At 32.7% G+C, this 16,725-nt stretch overlaps 1 protein-coding gene across 5 annotated transcripts in view; it reads left to right on the forward strand.

Moving 5' to 3' along the window:
• The window catches only part of ARID4B (AT-rich interaction domain 4B), a 166,131-nt gene that overhangs the window by 103,192 nt on the left and 46,214 nt on the right, over nt 1-16,725 (forward strand). For 2 of the 5 annotated variants that reach the window (XM_075532238.1, XM_075532233.1), the window contains exons 12-17: nt 2,534-2,606; nt 4,310-4,404; nt 5,626-5,723; nt 6,600-6,846; nt 7,164-7,339; nt 11,731-11,979. In XM_075532238.1, the coding sequence (XP_075388353.1) occupies nt 2,534-2,606; nt 4,310-4,404; nt 5,626-5,723; nt 6,600-6,846; nt 7,164-7,339; nt 11,731-11,979 (938 nt within the window). The remainder of the gene's footprint in view (nt 1-2,533; nt 2,607-4,309; nt 4,405-5,625; nt 5,724-6,599; nt 6,847-7,163; nt 7,340-11,730; nt 11,980-16,725) is intronic. The other 3 variants (XM_075532251.1, XM_075532244.1, XM_075532258.1) reach the window with 3 other exon arrangements.

Raw genomic sequence — 16,725 nt, forward strand, 5'->3', positions numbered from 1 at the left:
TTTTGACTTGGCATTTTTGGGTGAAATTTTTCAGAGCTTCATTTCTCCATTGATTCTTAACACTTCTTAAAGTCCTCACAATGTAGTAGTACTCTTTACACTCTCTCCCTATGTTTACCCTTTTCAGTCATCCTTCTTCCCATCCCTGCCTGCTTTTGAGCTTTGTTCCTGGGAAAATACCCTTCTAATTTCATGTGGTTGGTTACTCTAAGGAGTGTGTACCTCCCCAAACTTACTGTTCACTTTACAGGCTTGTCAATTTTTTGACGGAAAGTTGAGCCGCAAGGGTAAATTTGGTTCCAGACCTAAAGGATGTCTTTCTTTAAAGAACCAACTTCACTTGAACATTTTTTAATAGAAATAAATTTGACGGTTTACAAAGCCAAATATTGTACAGTGGGGGCATTTAAGATAATGTATAGGAAATAGATATCTTTAGATTTATATCTCACTTTTAGTTATTGAACTGGACATGGTTACTTTTTTGCATAAGAAAATGAAAAACTGCTGAATTCTTCCCATCCTTTGATTGGTTGCTGATTGGACCTGTTTCGTGTTGTGTGCTCCATGGAGTTTACTTTGGAAGACTTTTGGAAGTAGATTGTGTCAGATCTTTCTTCCTAGCTCATATCTCTTTGTCTGCATGTTCTGCTGAAACCTGGCCAGCATCATTGAAACTGTCGTCCACAACTGACATATCATTGGTGACAGCCCTTTACTGGGAATCTTTACCATCCCTTATGAAAACCTAGTATATGTAGACTATATTCAAATTGAAAATATAAATTTTCATAAGCAAGATATAATATTCTCATATCAAACCTGTTAGTTTACTAATATGGGGCTTTTAAAATGCTTTTTTAAATTTTGTTATTTTTAACTTGCTTTTTATAAGGACCTTTAAAAGATTTATGGAAAAATGGAATTAAAAGATAATGGCATTTTTCTCTTCTTTTTTGATAATGGCATTTTCACAGTCATTTTGAAGCTCTCATATATTCTAGTTTTTAAAATAAAATGACAAATCTCAGTTGTTCATTGGCACTATTGTGTGAGGTGTAGTCAGTTCTGTTCTGGGTCGCAGCAGCTGTCCTCCGGACAACAAAATGAAACACTGCCATCTTCATATTATCTTCTGTGTTTGAAACCCACCTTTGTAACCACTGTCGTGAACCATTTTTGTGAGTTCTTCATCTTATTTTGATGACTCTCTACTTTCCCAAAAATAATATCCTTCTCCGGAGACTGGTCCCTCCTTATAATATGGAAAAAGTAATTGAGACAAAGTCTTGCCACTCCCCATTCTGAGCATCATCTGGCTGTACTTTTTCCAGGACATATTTGTTCATTCTTTCTGCAGTCCGAGGTATAATGAGTACACATTACCAAGACCATAATTCAAATATATCAGTTAACCTTAGGTCTTCCTTAGCTGTTGTCTAGCATCTTATGTCTATGAGGACTTGGCATTAGATCATGGTTTTCTAAATAAAAATGATTTATTTGAATTCATTGAGACTATCAATTGAAAAATGTAGTCTTTACTCTTAATGTTGAAATGTATTATAATTTAAATGCAGTAAGTAAAGCTTAATTTTAGCATATTTGAATCACTTTCTCTGCAATTTCTCCTAAGAATATATATTTCTTAAACAAGAGGCTCCAGAGCGTAATTTTCTTTTCTGTGATTTAGCATCAGCGTGCCTAAAGAGTGACAGTCTCAGAAACCCACAGGGATAATTCTACTCTGTCCTAGAAGGTCGCTCTGAGTCGGAATCGACTCTATGGCAGTGACCGACTGATAGTTCCTAAACTTACAGGGGCTCAGTAAATGTGTGTTGAATGGATAAAAGCCACTGAATTCATGAATACCTCAATCTTACCTACTACCCTGCTCCTTGCAGGTTGCTTCAGGACCAGCTCCCTTCTACCACAGCCCCTGGCCACAGCAGCAAGAAGCTAGTCTCTCTCCCTTGTAATTGATAAATCGGGGAACTATTTTATTACTTGAAGATTTCCCTAAGTCTGAATCTTCAGGTATTGTAGATCAAGTTTGTTCCCCACTTTACTGATTTCATAAGCTTGAACTATCATACAGTGGGGTTTTTATGATGAAGGATACAGGCAATTAAAGTAATGGCACCCAAATTTGTAGAGTTCCTTAGGGAGCAGTAATAGGTTAGTTTTGGTGTTAAAATTTGACCCATTATAAGAGAAAGATAGTTTTCTTAAGCCTATAACCCTGATTTTAAGAGTGGACTTCTACTTCATTAACAAGCTCATTCACATCTTGGTAGTCTCATTTTTTTTACACAAGAGTTTATATTTGGTATTCTAACTGAGATACATTTTAGATTACATTTGTCTATAAATCATAAAAAGTACAGGGTGTGTTTTTGACAGCTTAGTATTAATTTAATAAGACGTCTTTGAAATATTTTAATTAGTATTAGTTTGTACTGTTGATAGGAAATCTGTTGGTGTTACTAAAATGCCTAACCAAAAAAATATTTTCTTCTGCGACTAAAATTAGGATGAAATAGAACCATTTCCAGAAGAAAGAGAGAACTTTCTACAGCAGTTGTACAAATTTATGGAAGATCGAGGTGAGTGGTTATTTTGTTGTTGGTTTTTTTGTTCATCAATTTTGTAGACTTCTGTTAGATACTTTATTTCCTAAAATTAAATATTCTGTTCAGTAGGTCATTCTGTTCAGGTCACTGGCAGCTGTTTTTTATGCCGATATCACTAACATCAAGCATTATGATTGTTACATAAGTGCTTGTAGAATAATGGATTTGAAAGTATTTAATGGTTTTGATGGCTATGGACCCATAAATATCTGTATAGTATCCTACCTATCCACTTTCCCAACCCTAGAGGGCCCCTAAAGGATCCTTATAATGCAGCAATGACAGTAAGGAATCATAGTAAAATTTTATTGTTTACATAAAAATATCTAGTAAAAAACTTCCTTTTAATTCAGTTAGAGATAACTTGCTTGTGTGTGTGTGTGTGTGTGTGTGTGTTAGTGTTTATATGTGCCTATGTGTCAACATGCAAACACTGCCAAGCACATACCCATACTAAAATAGCTAAGTCTTCTTAAGACTCATCCAAGTAGAACTAATTAGAAGTAAACCATCCATATAGATTTAGAAATAAGAGAAAGATGAAAATAGTCTCATGTGAGGCTTGGTTCAGTTTGTTGAATTTGCTTAATGTTAAAGAAATTGGAAAAAGAGGAACATATTATCAGTACTATCCATTTAATTTACAGTTACGACCTACTAAGGCCTCCAGTAGTTATGACCGTTGCTTATCTTCTTGGTCAGAGTTTAGCTTCTCTTCTCCTGGAAGAAAGTAGTATGTGGCAGAAAGAGAAACTTACTAGTTGAAGAAGAGAGCAAAGTAATAATTTGGAAGTGCTATTTTACTCTGGGAATTTATGTCTTAAATCCATGTTTGTAAAGTTGGTGAGAAACTGTCCTGTCTTCTTTTTCTCACATTGTAGTGGCTACTACTATGTAGGATTGGCTTCATTATTTAAAATAAAATGCTTTTGAGGCCTATACTTTTCCTTTTTTTGACTGAGGCTTTAAGAAGGTATATGCTACTTCTTAAGATTTTGTATAAGAGAAGTGAAAAAATAAAAATGATAAAATTTAGTGTTTGAGAAAATAACGAAACATGTTTGTGCCAGTCATATGTGTTTTACGAACGGTTTCTTTAAAAATCTTTTTATTAGAGATCTTACAGATCTTATAACAATCCATACATCGATTATATCGAACACATTTATACATATGTTGCCATCATCATTTTCAAAACATTATGTATGAGCCCTTGGTATCAGTTCCTCTTTTATTCCTCCCTCTCCCACCCTGGTGAACCCCTGATAAATTATAAATTACTATTATTTTCATGTCTTACACCATCCATTTTCTCCCTTTGCCCATGTTTTTGTTGTTTGTCTTCACAAAGGGCCTTTCATTACCCTTTTAGCTCCCTCACCATTTACTAGTTGCTTGGTAGTTCGGTTCAGTACCCTTGTCCTACACTAAACTGTGCTAGAATGAGACAAGACTATGGTTTTACTTTTGATTCAATGTTCAGAGTAATTGTAAATCAGTAAAATATAAAGAAGATATCTTTATCTTTCCTGTCAGTTTCCTCAATACTTAGGTGTTGCATTATTTTTTTAAGGACACTTTTGCACTATATATTTTCAGTGGTTCTACTTGAATCCTTTTAGCATTTTAAGCTTACAGTGTAGTTTGGTTCTAATGCACGTTGTGTTTTTCATTAGGCACACCTATTAACAAAAGACCTGTTCTTGGGTATCGCAATTTGAATCTCTTTAAATTATTCAGACTTGTACACAAACTTGGAGGATTCGATAATGTAAGTATCACAATTGAATGTGAAATGATTTTCATACAGCATCATCTGTCAGGTAGCTACTATTTCTAAATGGTCATCTATTAATAAATACTTAACAATATAACCAAAACTGAAAGTATAATATGGAGCTAGTCTCCTCAGGCATAAAATGCTGGGGGTTTTTTTTTCCCTAACCCTAACCCTTAAAAATGCTTCTTACTAAGGCCAGTAAAGTTACTTTGATTCATTTTGGTTTCATGGGGTATAATAAATCTTTCTAGGTTTTTTTAGTGTGTGTTTTCATTACAAAATTGAACCTAAGAGTCCAAATGCTTTATTAGTATTTGCTATGTCAGTATTTAATTGAAAGTTAAATGGCCTAAATTTTAATATTTGTAATGCTCTGAGATTGGTGGGAATACTAAAACTTATTTGATAATGTCATAAGCCAAAGTTTTAATTTAGAATTTATCAAGTTTGGTATTTTTCATTCCTTTGAGATTAGACCTAGTAAGTATAAATATATATTCGCTCTTAAATTAAGGGTTCCAGTTTGTATATGCATGGGTTTCTTCCAAACAAAACATGCTTGAACATGTCTCTGTACTCAGTAATGTGTGTACACAAGTTATCTCAGTATTACACATGTCTTAGTTTCTTTAAGGTTCCTTTAAAAAAAAAAAAAAGGTCCGACCAAACAGTGTTTTCCAAAGGAATCTGTCGGGCTAACTAAATTCAAGGCACAAAGGTCAGTACATTAGGCTATCAGGCTTCTGTTTGGAGGATAGTAAGGTCTGTCATATGAAAATTGCCTTGGGAAACCTTACTTACCATAGCCACCCTTACAACCCCGATCTTGTCCATTCACGCTATTTGTTTCCAGAACGCAAATTGAAAGGAACATAATTTGAGTCACCGCAAGGAGGCCAAAACTATCTTAGTGAGGTTGTTGATGTTTATAGACATAGACGATGGATATGTCAAGAAATCACAACTTCATATTTTGGTCATTTTTATGTAATGATACGTACATGAGGAAACTTTAAAATGTCAGTGGGAAAATAGAGCTAAATGATAGTGGAATTCTTATATGAAGTTTTTGAAACCTAGTGTGTGTGTGCGTACTTATGTACACACATATACATATGCACATAAATACTTATATATATAAATTGTTCTTACCAAATTTTTTTCTCATTTTCTCCTTTTAATTTGTGAATTTCATTTCATTTTGTCCTTTAGATTGAAAGTGGGGCTGTCTGGAAACAAGTCTACCAAGATCTCGGAGTCCCTGTCTTAAATTCAGCTGCAGGGTACAATGTCAAATGTGCTTATAAAAAGTAAGACAGTGTCTATTCTTGGTATGGCTATTTTAAATATCTTTTCCTAGAAAGCAAGAACTCAAGGTAGTTCTTCTTAGAAGTAAAATATTTTTATTATAATTTTTGCATGCTCAGAGTATTAAATCTGTGGAATATTTTATGAAGGAAGGTTTTCATAGTGACATAAATGGGATGTACAGCTTTGTAATTATTAGCAATTTGTGCTCTTAGACATTTATTTGCCCGTCTGGGACTCAATTCAGAGATCTGGTGATGCTTTATGCTAAGATTTGGGCTACTAACCACATGGTCTGTGGTTCAAGCTCACCAGATGCTCCACAGGAGAAAGTTGAAGGATGCTGTTTACTCCTGTAAAGATTTAGAGTTTCAGGGGCTCAGAGAAAAAGAAAAAAATAATATAATTCACAGTTTGAGAGACCCTGAGGACCCTACTCTGCCCCCTGTATAAATGTGAAGAGTCATAATCAACTGAATGGCAATAGGTTTGGCTAGCTTTATTCTCTCTCATTTGTATTTCACAGGGTTACTCTGGTGATTAAATGAGATTTTAGATGTGAAGATGCTCAGTGTCTGGCACTGAACATAGGAAGTGCTTATCAAATAGCATAGATTGTACTAATAATTATAATGACTGTTATTAATACTGCTATTACAGTGTCTATTAAAACTGGCTTCAGCCAGTTTTTATGTGAATTGTTTCACTTTGAGTTAACAAGATTGAAAGTGTCTGAACTGGAATGAATTAGTGTTAACATGATTCAATGTCTGAGTTTTAAACAAAAAAAGAAAGAAATGAATGCATTTTAAAACAACAGTTCAACAGTGATATTTTGAAAGACCTTCAACAAATATAATTTATTTTCATGTTTTCAGGTACTTATATGGTTTTGAAGAGTATTGTAGGTCAGCCAATATTGAGTTTCAGATGGCACTGCCTGAGAAAGTTATTAACAAGCCATACAAGGAGTGTGAAAATGTAAAAGAAATAAAAATTAAGGAAGAAAATGAATCAGATATCAAAGAAATAAAGATTGAAGAGGAGGGAAATATAATACTGAAAGAAGAAAAAAAAACTGTGGAGGATGACACAGAAAGAAAAGAAAATATCAAACCTACTCTGGTAAATCAGATATTATTGATTGTCCTTTGCTGCCTTTGATAGACATTGTCTACATCCTTATCAAAGTTTAATAGATAGCACTATATTAGTAATACATTTTTCTTCATTATGCACTATTTTTGTATGGTTTTGAATGTAATAATTATTCGAAATATTTTAGCTATTTTGCCTCGTGATTTTAGGAATCTAGGAGTTTCTTTAAAATAATTGATAGTTTTCTCAATACTAGTATTGGTTGGCTCCTAACATTGTTGTAACGTAGGTTTAGGTTGAAAAGCTTTACTTTTGTTGGTTTAGTTCCTCTGATCTTTTTCTAGGGAAGTAAAAAGAATTTATTAGAATCTGTATCTGCCCAGTCTGATCAGGAAAAAGAAGTTAACATGAAAAAATCAGGAGAAAATGAAAATCTGGGAGATCAAGATGATGAAATAAGTAGGGTAGATGATTCCATGAACATAAAGGTAGAAGCTGATGAAGAAAAAGCAAAATCTGGGTAAGAGATTTGTTTTTGGTTAAGATGCATTTTGGCTGGATGAATTCTTGTATATGTTCCTTGTGTGATGTGTGTGCATGTATTAATCTCAATTTGGCAAAATTTAGAATAATTGAGTGAGCATTTTACTAGGTAAATGCCATTTGCCTTTTCAGAGACCCGACTAATACAAATTCATAGAAAAGATCTTTTGATGCATTTTTCTTGCTCTCATCATGGAAATTTATTAATTACTTAGCTTGGTAAAAATATTAATTATTGTATTAAATCCTACAGAATGACCAGATTATATAAACTTGGAAAGGTGGGCTTCTCCAGTGTTTTGTAGATGGTATGTTAGCTGTAGATTCTGAGAGTTGTATTTTGTAAGCAAAAAAATTAAAATGGCAAAGACTTGAAAGGACAAATTATTGTATTTTATGTGACTGAAATTTGTTTTTGTCTATTTACAATGATGAATTATTTAGTAATTCATGCACTATCAGTCGTCTCTTTGAATTTTAAAGATAATTCTCTATGAATAATCTTATTCCTAAAGTTTAAAGAACAAACAGCTCCATTGTTGGTGTCGTTAAAATAAGTACAAGATCTTTTTCTTGATTCTCGTGTATTTTTCTGAAGTTTTGGCCACAGTATGTAGACACACATGGAAGAGGGAAAAAAAAAGTGGATTCACTTGAGTATAGTAAAAGTTGTCTATTATTATTTGTTATAATTCTCTCTGTACACATGCATATATTTGAAGTACTTCCCCTTAATACTGGTAGGGACTATTTCAGATCAGTCCAAATAAGAATTCAGCTGTTTTGCCTTGAACTATCTGGATACCTTTTGTTGTTGAAATTTTGGCCAGTGCCTGCAGACAAAGATACCAAAAGAAGAGGAAAACAAAATAAAACATAGATGAACATAATAAAGGTGTTTATCATGTTTTGTTATATTTCTTTGCGTATAAATGTTATTTGAATAATTTCTTACTGCTGCTTGTCACTATTTCAACTACTGAAAAACTTCATAGAGGATTCAGTTTTTTACCTAAATAAGTCTGATTTTAAAATCTACAGATATTTCTGGTCTTATTTATTATTTGCAAGGCAATATGACAAAACTGTGTTTTTTCTTTGATACTAATAATTATCTCAGTATTTCAATTTGATCTTTTATTATACTTTATTAGCTATATTTTACAGATTATTCTTTTATTAATCCTTTAGAGCAATAACATACTTTTTTAAATGTTAGTATAGATAATCACAAATATATTTATATTACACAATGAAAATTTCTTGCTGTGATTTCCTTAATTTACTCCATGTTTATAAGCATTATATGTTGAGAGTGCAAAATGAATTTCTGAATTTTATTTGATAAGTGAAATTAAAAGTTTTACAAAATAATCTTCAAATAAGCTGTGTCTAAGTAACTAAATGTCTCCTGTCAAGAGTTTTGATCATCCACTGTTTCCAGTAATAAAACATTTAAAAAATTAATATATGTAAAATATTTGTTTCAGTAACTGGCTTGTTACTGTTAGTTGCTGCCTTAGTTTCTACTCATGGCAACACCATATGTAGATAGTAGAGCTGCTCCCTACTGTGTTCCTACCTTTGACTGTTTGGAAACAGATCTCCAAGTCTTAGCAGTGCTTCTCTGAGTAGATTAGAACTGCCAACCTCTCAACTAGTTGAACGTATATACGCCATTTGTACCACTCAAACTCTGCTGGCTTGTACTTAATGAAGAATAGCTGTGTTGTTGTTGTTTTTTATTGTTGTCCACGGTGAGGGATTTGACTTCAAATGTGGAAATTTTGTTGTTTCTATATTAATTCAAATGGAAGATCCTTGATGTTACATTTGGTAGTTGTGTAAAAGATTTAAAAAAACTCAAATCTGTGTGGGTGTTTCTGTGGGTGTTAATATACATCAGCTTCCCAATGAGTGCATTAAACAGAATCTGCTATTGAATTCTTAGATAAATGGAATATTTTCTTGGGCTGATTTCCAGTAACTATGTTGTTTGTTTCTTTATACCTTAGTGTATTTCTTGAGTGAATTTCATTTGGGTTGTGTCTGAGGTTCACCATAAATGCTTGCGCTGTGTGCAGTTGACCTTCCTTCCAGCTTCAGTAAAAGTTTGCCATGGTTACCTATGGCTGTGCGTTCTTTTGACATCTCCTAGTTGTGTTCAGTGCAGTAAGATATAGTTCAGAGTTTTTATTTTCTAGACTTTATGTTGTTTATCTCCTATCTCTTATGTGGTATTTTAGGGGTTAGAAACAGTATGCCTTGTATTATAAATCTATTCTTTTATTATGGCCAACAAAATACACTTCTCTCCCTGACATACAGGGATATAATCTTATGGTAATGTATGTAGTACTCTTTTATAGATTAATTTTTATTCTTCAAGAATTTTAACAATAGGTTATCTAAACATTTCTGATCACTAAATATTTTGATGTTTCTAATTTTTTATTATATTTAGTGATAAAGGACATATTTTGAATTTCAAGTTACATGACTTTAAAATACCTGTTCATTTAATAATAAATGAGTCTTTAAAAGAGGAATAATTTTAAAAAAAGAGGAATAATTCTAGAGATTCTTTACAGACTTTGTGATGTATTTCAGATATTAACCATTTAATAACTTTTTCTACTTTAATCTTGATTTAACAACTATATTAGGCTTCCCCTGCCATCTTCTAATATGTAGAAAAGATGAAAAGCGATTATAATGCTTGTTGCATAGCTAGGAATGATCAGTATGCTACTGCTAAAAAAGGCTGTCTAAGTGTCACCAAAGGCGTTTTAGGTAACGTGTGGCCATAAGGAGCCTTGGTGGTGAGTGCTCCACTGCTGACTGAAAGCTCAGCAGTTCCATCCACTAGGCAATCCACAAAAGAAAAATGGAGGCGTTTGCTTCCATAAGCATTTACGTTCTTGGGACTCCATGGGGCAATTCTGTTTCCCCTAGAGGGTTGTTTGTCTTCGACAACAGTGGGTTTTTATTATAGCCATAATTTAGAAAGCTTACTTCTCTGTGACGTGACTTTTATTTTATAATACTCAATTCTATAATGATTCCCTTTGAGAGAAAACTGTTAAATAAGTAGAGACATGCTATAGAAGAGATAAAAACTTATTAAATAAGCTTAGAATTTCATTTTGAAGTTTTTTATTAGTGCTTAGTATAAAAAATGAGTATATAAAATTGATTGTCATGCATCATCTAGAATGATTTGACTGTAGTTTAATATAGTTGTGATTGGATTTTTCAACTACCAATTTTTAAAACTTGAAGAGTGAAAGAATTTGTAAATAACTTTATGTAAATAGAATTTCAAAAGGTACATGGGACAAAATGGGGTGAAATGGTGGCACTGTGTGGTAGGTAGATTAGACTGCAAAGTTACTGGTTCAAACCCACCTGCTGTTTTTTGAGAGAAAAATGAGGCTTTCAGCTCCCGTAAAGATTACTCTCAAAAGCCAATGGGAGCAGTTGTACTCTGCCCTTCAGTTGGTGTGAGTCAGAATTGACTCAATGGCGATGGATTTTTTAAGTGGTGAAGAGAGAGCAGTCAGGAGAGTCTAGTTGCTGGAAAAGGACATCATGCATGGTAAAGTAAAAGGGCAGCGTGAAAGAAAAAGGAAGACCTTCGACAAGACGAGACGGATTGACACAGTGGCTGCAACAGTGGGCTCACATCTAACAGCAATTGTGAGGAGGATGCAGGACTGAGCAGTGTTGCTTTCGGTTGTTATACAGAGGCCACTTTGAATCGAACCGACTTGATAGCACCTAACAACAGTAACAACAAAGAGAACAGAAATTGAGGCGAAGCTTAGAAAGATCAAATTTGTAGTGATGTTCATAGTAAGTTAGTATTTTTTTAAAAGACAAAATAATTTTTTGGTTATTACAAGATTTGGAATTTTTGCTATTATGATGTCCTCTGCTAGCCAAAAAAAATTTTTTCACCCCGAGGCTGAACCTATATTTAAATGAAAAATAAGTTTTATTAAAAAAATATTACAGCTTTTTGTTTTGGCTGACATGTAAAACACAGGCAAATTCTGCAGTCAACCTTACTAGTTTCTTGATACTCATATTCAGCACAACCTCCATTCTTCTGCCTGATGGAAATTTTCTTTTAATATACTTGTTTTTGAATATTCATTTTCTCTAATAACTGTCTTTCTGCAACCATAATCATCTTAAACAGTTTAGTTTTTAATATTATATTGAAACTCAGAGAATTTCATACACATGGAACCTGCTGTTCCCCGGAACACTCACAGCCACAATATTGATCAGTATATGTGGTTTGGAACTGAAACGCTTATGAAGTATCTTTTATTAACTCTGCAATTTTTTAAACCTTTCAAGAGATGAAACGAATAAAGAGGAAGAGGAAGATGATGAAGAAATAGAAGAAGAGGAGGAGGATGAAGAGGATGAAGATGATATTGACAACAATGAGGAAGAGGAATTTGAATGCTATCCACCAGGCATGAAAGTCCAAGTGCGGTATGGACGAGGGAAAAATCAAAAAATGTATGAAGCTAGTATTAAAGATTCTGATGTCGAAGGTGGAGAGGTCCTTTACTTGGTGCATTACTGCGGATGGAATGTGAGGTAACTTTGAGTTTTAGCTAGTGATTATTACCTAAACACGCTTCTAAAATACTTTTTTATTTTAAATTTTAATGAATTACAGGCTTGTGGATATTCTAATTGAGGTTATTATACCACAGTAAAAGTACTTAGGGTGGCTTCCTACATACTGTTTTGAGTACTTGCACTATATCTTTTCACAGTGAATATGGATATTAATACATATAAATTAATTAAAATATGCTTTTGATAAATTATACAAGATCTCTTAAAAGGTAAAAGGGAATTTAGTTTCCTGATTTCTACAAGCCAAATGCCAAGGTACCTGCTTTCTTGCATTTTCATTGTCACAGTAGTAACCTCCTCTTCCGTATCTTCTGTCCTCATATTTCTGTCCTTTTGTAGGCAGTGATTTAAAAGTTGAGATTTCTTAACAAGCATTAGTTACTTCAAAAAGGCCTTATATCTTCTTAGTAGCTTGCATTGCGCCCTGTTCAAAAGTCTCAGATTTACTTTTAACTTTGAAACATGATTAATAATAGGCAAGTCTATTGACTTGCTGCTACTATCATAGGGAAACCGATAGACAAGATCGAAGTTCCATTTTAGCTTGAGTTCATTGTCTTTAGTTTTTACTTTACACAATTTTCTTTGACTTATCCAAAGAAACCTTTTTCAATTTTATCCAAATCTAATGAGCTAGGTTTTAGATCTTATCATTTCATAATACTTGAAGGAGTAACTTAGTTCACTTTGAAATATTGGTATTAAATTTGAAATTTAGCCTCTGAGAGAAAAATTAACCTTTGAAGTTGTATGTGATCGTGTAATGGTATACCTAGATTCAAAGAGAGATATCGTTCATATATTTTATATTCAAATTGCAGTCTATGGTTTGGGAGGTTACCACAAAAATGTCACTTAAAATTCTGTAGTTAGTAAAAATATGTTTTTTGATGGCCTTGTGCAGTAATTGGACGCTCTGGAGACATGAACTAATCCAATCACCTTTCTTGTTATGGAAATAGTACAATTCTTATCCATTTCGATGCATAGAAGAATAAAACAACTTAGGTCATAAGGAAGTGTTAGGACGTTTTATTTGAGATGCATTCTTCATTGTTTCCGACCAACAAGTTAGAATAGCTATCTTAATATGTTACATAGCTTCTCCAGATAATGAATTTTAACATGATGCCCTTTATCCTTTGGGCTGTTGATTCTTAATGCTGCCTCCATGGCACATGGCTTTCTTGACTTAAAGAGCGGACTATCAATGATCATGTTCAAAAGAAGATAACTTGACATCTCACATATAACTGCTAGAAGAATGTTGTTTAGATATTCCTAAATGAGCTTATTAATTTTAGGAGTTCAATTTTTACCTAAAATATTCATTTAAATACAAAACATGATGGTTTAAAATTAGGACGAAAATACTGAGTCATCAAGAACTAATTCTTACTGTGTTATGCCCACAGATAGACGCTACTTTATCTTCTACCTACTTCATCTTTCAATTCTTCTACTTATTTTACTAGCTTAATTTAAAGAGGCCGTTTTCCTAATTTAGGCATTCTCCAACTCATACTTTAGCCAGGAGATTATTAATATTTTATTAATTGGCTCATTAAATCAAAGGGGCTGGTTAAGTTTAGAAATTGAGATATTCATAAAATAACTCTGCAGTTAATATGGCTTTGTTTTCATTAAGAAAAATTAGACAGAAGGATTAATATTAGATTACTTGGGTATTACAGGATAGAAAAAATATGGAGCATTTTAGTTTTGAAATTGCTGTGGAATGGAGTAGAATAAGAGAAATTTTTTTAATTGAAGCTTTCAAGTTTTTAATGACAGGAAAATATAAGCTAGTCGCACAAGACATTCTTTTAATGTTAAGATGGATCCTATTTCTGACAACTCAACCATATGTATGGTAGGAATTTTTAAAAGAGAATTTACCCATCTCAATGAAGACCTATAGAGTATATCTCTAGCACTCCAGAGAAAAATAACTATTTCAGTAAACTAGGCAATTAATTTTTTATAGACAACATATTTGTATACATATATCTCTGTAATACTAACTGATGCGTTTGATTGTTAAGTAAGCAATAATTAATGTTGTCTGTACTTCCTTTATTCAGAATTTAATCTGCAGGGGAAAAATTATGCACTCTAGTTTGGAGGCTTTGATCTGTAAGTTGCCTCTAGATATGAAATTAGAAAGACTCATGAAAATTCATTTTAAAAATTCATCTTCAGTGACTGGCATTTGGCATGACGATTTGGGATATTTGCATGGATGTTTTTTGTTGCCGTATATACTTGAGTATAAGCTGAGTTTTTTCAGCACATTTTTAATGCAATTTTATAGTAAAATTAGGTGCCTCCGCTGATACTCAGGTTGGCTTATACTTGAGTGTTTGCTACATTTGAAATGCCATTTTCTTTCTAGCTTAAAGAATGTAAGACTGTCTTATGTGTTACATTTTCCATTTTTCTTTTTCTTAAGTGCTGCAGAAGGATATAGTTTTCATTGTTACTCCTATTTCAACACTAAAAAGGTTGCTTTTTTTTTTTTTACTTTAATTAGAATGTTTAGACCAGATTTTTATTTACTTTGAGGATGAAAATAAAATGTAATTTTACATGCTTATATCAGATCTACTGGAAATAATAATTGATTATAAGCTATATAATTCATAAATGATTCAATGCTGTTACAGAATTTTTTAGCTAGGGAAACCATATTTGCCACTTTATTTTTAGCTAATGGCTTTAATTTTTTTAAGCTTGTTTAAATTATATCAATATAGAAATATGAAAATAAACATACAAATAGAAAAAGATGACTATAATAAAATGCATTTTCTTTTAGTCCTTTAAAAATTTATCAAAGCATTCTTTAAAATTGTAGTCATAAACCTTTATTAAAAACTATGTAAAATGTAAAAATATGTTCCATCTAGTACTTTACACTTCTGAAAGAGGTGTTTCTCTCTAATCCTCCCTAGAATTCCTCACACTTCAATTTATATGTAAATGTGGTATTTTGACATCAAATCATTTTCCTTCCCAATGTTTGAACTTAGGGAGCAAAAAGAAGGGTCAAATGGGCAAGCTCAGCTTTATAAAACAGATAGGAAAAGGTTTCCCAACAAAATTTGCCTGGATACCCCTATTACTCTCTAAGAATGAGCAAATACATTGTCAGGAAGGGGGAAAAACGGTCATTACAACTCTTCCTGGGTTATTTTTTCACCAGTGTAGTTTTCTGTTTTCTTAGAATTTCTTGTACCCATTAAGACTATCAAGAATTATCCCTTTGGTGTCCCAACAAAGAGTTGCTATAACCTCTGAGCTCACCTTTCCATCTTGAATTTCCCTGACCTACAGATCCCTTGTAAGGCTAAGATCAAATATATGTATTAACCAGGAGATCTTGTCAGCATCCAGCAGCCATTCACTAATTTTAAACAAAGCATGATTTGAAACAAATCTAATAAATCTACATATGTATGAACTAAAACCCAACTGGCAGTCTATACATGTATGAACTGGAATCCAACTGGCAATCTCTTTTTATTCTCATAATTTAGTAATTTTTAACAGTCTACTGTTATGTTTAACTTCTTTTTGTGATATTTATATTTTCTAGATGTTTTTAGAATTATTAGCTGATTGATGCTTGTCACACTCAAGTTTGTAAACCATGTCAGGAATCGACCTTTATAAAAGCTTATATTTTTAAATGCTCCTGTCATAAGCTATGTTGATTGTGTTGGAGTTATATGTGATGACTAATAGTTAAATGTATTAAAACCATCTGGACTACTTGGTATATGATGTAGAATATATCATTATTTTACTCTGTTTTATAGCAATGTTTTTTTCTAACTTAGTGTTAAAATTATATTAGAGATTTTTTTGTATTCAAGATCAATAGTGATCTTAATACAATGTCTGAGAAAAGGAGATTTTAGATTTCTTGTAAATTATTAAATACCATATGTACTTGAGTATAAGCTGACTCCAATAACAGCTGGGCACCTAATTTCACCACTTAAAACTGCATTAAAAAATTGCTGAAAAACTCAGCTTATATGCAAGTATATACAGTAACTAATGGTTCTTTTTTCTGACAGAAACAATATAATAATGCTTCTATTCTGACAAAAATAAGATAAATTATACTTAGATGTTGAAATACTCCAGTTTAAAAATCTTAATTCCCCAAGTGGAATGGAAGGCTAGTTGTAAGACTTTCAGACAGTGGGTTAGCATCACTATTTTCCAGCACATAGTTGTTTTTAAACAAAGTTTTATTTCGTTATCAAGTATGTGTTGAATGTGTGCTGTGTATCAAATACTGTTCTTGGTACTGAGGATATAAAGAGATGGTCAACTAGATGACAACTAACCACAACAGCCCTCTTCTTACATTGCTTATTTGGTCAATTTCTGTTAACACTTCTTTTCATGCACCTGCTTTTCTTTGGTTGTTTTCTTGCTTTGTGGTATTCACCTTGCAGTAGTATTACAACAGCCCTGATTAAAGTTGACACATTTCATTGCTTGCACTTTTACTAGGCCTTTCTGGAGTAAATCAAACCTCTGTACTGACTTTTTGTATTTTAAATTGATCGTGAACCTCGTTTTGTCGTTAGTCCGTATACTCCCCTTTCTTAGGAAACTTTCACACCGTCTTCTTACCTCTCCAAATTTCCAATCTTTCTCCCATTTTGATGTTCAGCTGGTAAC

Source organism: Tenrec ecaudatus, chromosome 1 (assembly GCF_050624435.1).
Source record: "Tenrec ecaudatus isolate mTenEca1 chromosome 1, mTenEca1.hap1, whole genome shotgun sequence".
NCBI classification, from domain to species: Eukaryota; Metazoa; Chordata; class Mammalia; order Afrosoricida; family Tenrecidae; genus Tenrec; species Tenrec ecaudatus.